The following is a 6,376-nucleotide window of genomic DNA, read 5'->3' as shown; positions in this document are numbered from 1 at the left end:
ACCCTTGAATCCTGCCGATCATGAAGTTTGTCGAGTGACCAATCTTCCCTCGTATACAATTTGTTGGACTTGGAAGTTACTCGAAAGGAGCAATGTTCCGTCAGCCGCTGCCAAGAAACCATTTACATTACTACGAGAGCGAAGGAAAACACGTGACGTTCTGCAATCCCTTTGCAATGGGTTTTGCAAGCCTGAGGTTGTTGCGCCTTTTAGAGTCTAGGAAGCCCGCCTCTCGGTGGCGGAGTCGTCATTGGATGTAACAGCTGTCAATCACCGGGGGTATAAATAAGGGAGTCCGGCGGCTCCTCTATCAGGAAGATTGCGCCTGCCGTGGGGCTCGCGGTGTGAGTCGCGCTGTGTAGAATCCCTGCAGGTAATATTTGACTTTTACTTCATATTAACCTGAGTGGAAAATAAAAGGGCCCTCTTCTCCCCTCCCTTCCCTGCCGGGCAGGCGCGATGGCGGAAGCCTCGGCGACGGGCGCCTGCGGAGAGGCGATGGCGGCAGTGGCAGCAGCGGAAGGCTCCTCGGGCCCGGCGGGCTTGACTGTGGGCCGGAGCTTCTCGAACTACCGGCCCTTCGAGCCCCAGGCGTTGGGCCTCAGCCCGAGCTGGCGGCTGACGGGCTTCTCCGGCATGAAGGGCTGAGGCTGCAAGGTCCCGCAGGAGACGCTGCTCAAACTCCTGGCGGGACTGACGCGGCCGGACGTGCGGCCCCAGCTGGGCCGGGGCCTGGTGGGCGGCCAGGAAGAGGCGTCCCAGGAAGCTGGCATGCCAACAGGAGCGGGCTCCAGCCCCACCTTTCCAGCCCTGGGCATCGGGATGGACTCTTGCGTCATCCCCCTGAGGCACGGGGGCCTGTCACTGGTGCAGACCACGGACTTCTTTTACCCCTTGGTGGAAGATCCCTACATGATGGGGCGCATAGCTTGTGCCAACGTGCTGAGTGACCTCTACGCCATGGGGATTACTGAGTGTGACAACATGTTGATGTTACTCAGCGTCAGCCAGAGTATGAGTGAGGAGGAACGCGAAAAGGTAACGCCACTCATGGTCAAAGGCTTTCGGGATGCCGCAGAGGAAGGAGGGACAGCAGTGACCGGTGGGCAAACGGTGGTCAACCCTTGGATTATAATCGGTGGAGTTGCCACTGTGGTATGCCAGCCAAATGAGTTCATAATGCCGGACAGTGCCGTCGTTGGGGACGTGCTGGTGTTAACCAAACCATTAGGAACCCAGGTTGCTGTCAATGCCCACCAATGGCTGGATAATCCTGAAAGATGGAATAAAGTAAAGATGGTGGTCTCCAGAGAAGAGGTGGAGCTGGCCTATCAGGAAGCCATGTTCAATATGGCTACCCTCAACAGAACTGCTGCAGGTTTAATGCACACATTTAATGCCCATGCGGCCACAGATATCACAGGCTTTGGCATTCTGGGACACTCCCAGAACCTTGCAAAACAACAAAGAAATGAAGTGTCCTTTGTTATTCATAATCTGCCGGTAATTGCCAAGATGGCTGCCGTCAGCAAGGCCAGTGGACGGTTTGGGCTTCTTCAAGGAACCTCAGCTGAAACCTCTGGGGGATTACTGATTTGTCTGCCAAGAGAACAGGCGGCTCGCTTTTGTTCCGAAATCAAATCCTCCAAGTACGGAGAGGGTCACCAAGCGTGGATCGTTGGCATTGTGGAAAAGGGAAACCGAACGGCCCGGATTATTGACAAGCCGCGAGTTATTGAAGTCCTACCTCGTGGGGCCACAGCTGCTGCTCTTGCTCCTGACAGTTCAAATGCCTCCTCTGAGCCTAGCTCGTGAGATGAAAGAACAGAAGTTGTTTGGACTTTAGAGCCATTGTCCACAATCACGGATGGTTCTCAAGAGTTGATTTTAAGAAATTTCCAAAGAAGGCTGCCTGCATAGTGGTTCTGGCTGCCCTTTCTAGGTGATTGGAATCAGCCCATCAAAAGCAGCCTTTATGTACATTCTGAGGCCAGAGTAACATTTTGAACTTTGGGGGGATGTTTGTTCATCACTTGGGTAGAAGAGGAGCAAAAATACCTCTGTTTTCTCTTTCCAAAGTAAGATGAGGCTATTCCAGGTTGAGGGATTTTTCTTTGCACTGGGTTGATTAATTTCTGCACAGGGAGTGAGATTATTAAAATAACACACAAAGTAAATTGCAAAATGAAAAAAAATTTAGATCAGAAGCAAATGAGTTTTGGAGCAATATTGTTGATAACTAAATTGTCAAGAGAGATCGTATAATGCAACATCAAATTCTTTATTCAGTGTTACTGAAGTACTGGCTCTTTCCTGCTCTGGACAAGAATTGAGCAGCTTGTCTGATGACTGGGAAAGGAGGACCTGCAACCATCTGACTTGGTCTCTGTTAATGACGTCTCTCCCTCTAAACTCCATTAAGGACTGGGAGAGGCAGAGCAAGCCTCAGAGCCCAGGCCTTGGTGGTCATTAAGATGTTAAGTCTTTTGCTGCAAATTCCTGGTGATTTGATCAATAAAGAGTAATTTCTTGCTAAATAAATAAAAGAGACCTTGAAAAACTCTTCTGGCTAATGTTTGGTTGTTTGAAATTCAATACAGTCATAAAACGATACATTGAGTCTGGTATAGCAGAGTGTTTTCCCTGATCCTGGTGAATTGGGGGATTTAACACCCAGATTTAGGGTTGTACCTTCCCCCTGAGATGACAGAAAAGGACTCAAAGCAGGCATACACCCCAAGGGTTAGAGCATGGGGCAGGAAATAGCAAAAGGAAGGTGTCAACAATTCTTGAAAGATGGAAAGGAGGTGGAAGAGGGGTAACTGACTTAGAGGAATCCTTCACAGTAGGGGAAAACAAGAAGCAAGAAGATTGCTCAGAAGATGGGGTAAGGGCTGGGGATAAAAACATACTGGTTGAGAGTTTATACACGGTAATTAGATCTCTAGCGTTCTCTACACTCTTATTTCACACAGCCAGGTGACTGCCCCTCACCTACGCAGGTAAAGTTGGGAGCGTCACACACAGCAGAGGATAGGGAGCCTAACGGAAAAGAGGATAAAAATCTAAAATGAGACTGCCTAGCCCGCTTCCTCAATTAGCTATTAAAAACACTGGCCAGGCCAAGCCCAGTGGCTCACGCCTATAATCCCAGCACTTTGGGAGGCCAAGGTGGACAGATCTCTTGAGCTCAGGAGTTCGAGTTCAGCCTGGCCAATATGACAAAACTCGGTCTCTACTAAAACAAACAAAAAAAATACAAAAATACCCAAGTGTGATGGTGTGCCCCTATAGTCCCAGCTATTCAGGAGGCCGAAGTGGGAGAACTTTGAACCCGCAAGGCAGAGGTTGCAGTGCGCAAACACTGCAGTCCAGCCTGGGCGACGGGAGTGAAACCCTGTCTCAAAAAAATAAAGCCCAAAATCACTGTACCACAAGGCCTCCTAGGTGAAAGCCTTTATTGAATGATGTTAAATTGTTTTTTTTTTTTCTTGTTTTTCCCAGAGTCGCTCTGTTGCCAAGGCTGGAGTGCAGTGGTGTGATCTCGGCTCACTGCAACCTCCGCCTCCCGGGTTCAAGTGATTCTCCTGCCTCAGCCTCCCGAGTAGCTGAGATTACAAGTGTGCACCACCACACCCGGTGAATGTTGTGTTTTTAGGAGAGATGTGGTTTCACCAAATTGGCCAGGCTGGTCTCGAACTCCTAACCTCAATCTACCGAGCTCAGCCTCCCGAAGTGCTGGGATTACAGGCGTGAGCCACCGCGCCCAGCTAATGTTAAGCTTTTTAATGCCTCATTCTTAAATATGAGCAGTCAAGGATCACCAGGTGTGTGAGGAGAGCCTCCAACTTAAACAGAAAAAGGAAACTCAGAGGGACAATACAGGAAATAGGAAAAAAGAATTTTAAAAAATCCACAAAGCAATAATTAAGAGAACCAGCCACTTAGAATATAAAGATAAAGCTAAAACTTGAAAATTTTTAGTAGGGGGCTGGGAGTGGTGGCTCATGCCTGTAATCCCAGCATTTTGGGAGGCCAAAAGATGGGCGGATCACCAGAGGTTAGGAGTTCGAGACCAGCCTGGCCGACATGGTGAAACCCCACCTTTACTAAAAATATAAAAATTAGCTGGGCTTGGTGGCGCGCGCCTGTAATCCCAGCTACTCGGGAGGCTGAGGCAGGAGAATCACTTGAACCCAGGAGGCAGAGGATACAGTGAGCCGAGATCATGCCATTGCACTTCAGCCTGGACAACAAGAGCAAAACTCTGTCTCAAAAAAAAAAAATTCTAATAGGAGGCATAAAGTTGCAGAAATTTATCAGCAAGTAGCCCCAAAAGGCCAGGCGCAGTAACTCACATCTGTAATAACTCGCACTTTGGGAGGCCAAGGTGGGCTTGAGCCCCTGAGTTCAATACCAACCTGGGCAACATAGCAAAAACCTGTCTCTACAAAAAATACAAAAATTAGCAGGGCATGGTTGTGTGCACTTGTAGTCCCAGCTTCTCTGGAGGCTAGGTTGGGAGGATCACTTGAGCCTGGGAGGTGGAGGCTGCAGTGAGCCGAGATTGCACCACTGCAGTCCAGCCTGGGTGACACAGTGAGACCCTGTCTCAAAAAATAAATAAGCCGGGCGCGGTGACTGACGCTTGTAATCCCAGCACTTTGGGAGGCCGAGGCGGGTGGATCACGAGGTCAGGAGATAGAGACCATCCTGGCTAACACGGTGAAAGCCTGTCTCTACTAAAAATACAAAAAATTAGCCGGGCGTGGTGGCAGGTGCTTGTAGTCCCAGCTACTTGGGAAGCTGAGGCAGGAGAATGGCGTGAACCTGGGGGGCAGAGCTGGCAGTGAGCCAAGACCACGCCACTGCACTCCAGCCTGGGTGACAGAGCAAGACTCTGTCTCAAAAATAAATAAATACATAAGAAAGTAGACCATGTAGCCATAAAAAAGAATGAGTTCATGTTCTTTGCAGGGATATAGATGAAGCTGGAAGCCATCATTCTTAGCAAACTAACACAGGAACAGAAAACCAAAAAACACAAGTTCTCACTCATAAGTGGGAGTTGAACAAATGAGAACACATGGATACAGGGAGGGGAACATCACACACCGGCACCTACTAGGGGGTTGGGGGCAAGGGGAGGGAGAACATTAGCACAAATAGGTAATGCATGTGGGGCCTAAAACCTAAATGACAGGTTGATAGGTGCAGTAAACCACCATGGCACATGTATACCTATGTAACAGGCCTGTATGTTCTGCACATGTATCCCAGAACTTGAAGTAAAATTAAAAACAAAAGAGTAGCCCAAAAAGATGCATAATAAAAGAAAATCTATGAAGATCAAATGAGGCAGGAGGTTCAACATCTAAGTGGAGTTCTAGAATAAGGCAGTAAAGCAGATGGAAGAAAAAATATTATGAAAGTTTTCTAGAACTTAAAAGTTGTAAACCACATACCTCTTGAATTCCTAGCCTAGTACATTTTAAAAGACCCATGATAATTTTATTAAATTTCAAAATGCCAGGTATGAAGAAGAGATCCTAATAATAATGATAGCAAATGTTTATACAGCACATACTCTGTGCAGGAAGTAAGTGCTTTATATGTATTAACCCAATCTTCTAACAACCCCAATGTGTATATGAGGAAGCTGAGGTATAGGGAGAATAAGAAATTTGTCCAAGGTTGCATAGTCAGTCTTGTAGGCGGTCTGACTCCAGAACTCATGCTTCTGATCACTATGATCACATACAAAGGTGTGGGAATAATGGCACACCTTTGTATGTCATAATGACATCAGACTTCGCAACCTCAAATTGGAAGCTTAAAAACAATAAAGCAGCTAGGTGCAGTGGCTCACACCTGTAATTCCAGCACTTTGGGAAGCCGAGCCAGGAGGATCACTTGAGCCTAGGAGTTTGTGACCAGCCTGGGCAATACAGTGAGATCCTATCTCTACAAAAAAATTATAAAATTAAGTTTAGCCAGGCGTGGTGGCATGTGCCTGAGGTTGAGGCGCGAGGATTGCTTGAGCAACAGAGTGAGACCCTGTCTCAGGAAAAAATATTCAAAAACACAAAAAAACAATAAAGCCATGCCTTCAAAATTCTGAGGGTAAATGATAATCTATGTAGAAGTATACAGCCAGCCACATTTTTCAAATAAGTAGAATAAAGATATCTTGGGGCATGCAGGGTATCAAAATGGCTTCATCCCATGTACTTTTTCTCAAGAAACTGCCGGAGGATATGCTCCAGCAAAACAAGGAAGCAGGCCAGGCGTGGTGGCTCACACCTATAATCCCAGTACTTTGGGAGGCCGAGGTGGGTGGATCATGAGGTCAGGAGTTCAAGACCAGCCTGGCCAA

General features: G+C 47.7%; 1 protein-coding gene across 1 annotated transcript; it reads left to right on the top strand.

Annotated features, from left to right (window-relative positions):
* The first annotated feature begins 303 nt into the window (after positions 1–303).
* LOC105482918 (selenophosphate synthetase 2) lies at positions 304–2,562 on the top strand. The gene has a single exon (XM_011743388.2). The coding sequence runs from the start codon at positions 460–462 to the stop codon at positions 1,813–1,815; it is 1,356 nt and encodes a 451-aa protein (XP_011741690.2). The 5' UTR covers positions 304–459; the 3' UTR covers positions 1,816–2,562.
* Positions 2,563–6,376: the final 3,814 nt, after the last annotated feature.

The sequence above is a fragment of the Macaca nemestrina genome, chromosome 18 (assembly GCF_043159975.1).
Source record: "Macaca nemestrina isolate mMacNem1 chromosome 18, mMacNem.hap1, whole genome shotgun sequence".
NCBI lineage: Eukaryota > Metazoa > Chordata > Mammalia > Primates > Cercopithecidae > Macaca > Macaca nemestrina.
This window is presented reverse-complemented; position numbering and strand designations above follow the sequence as displayed.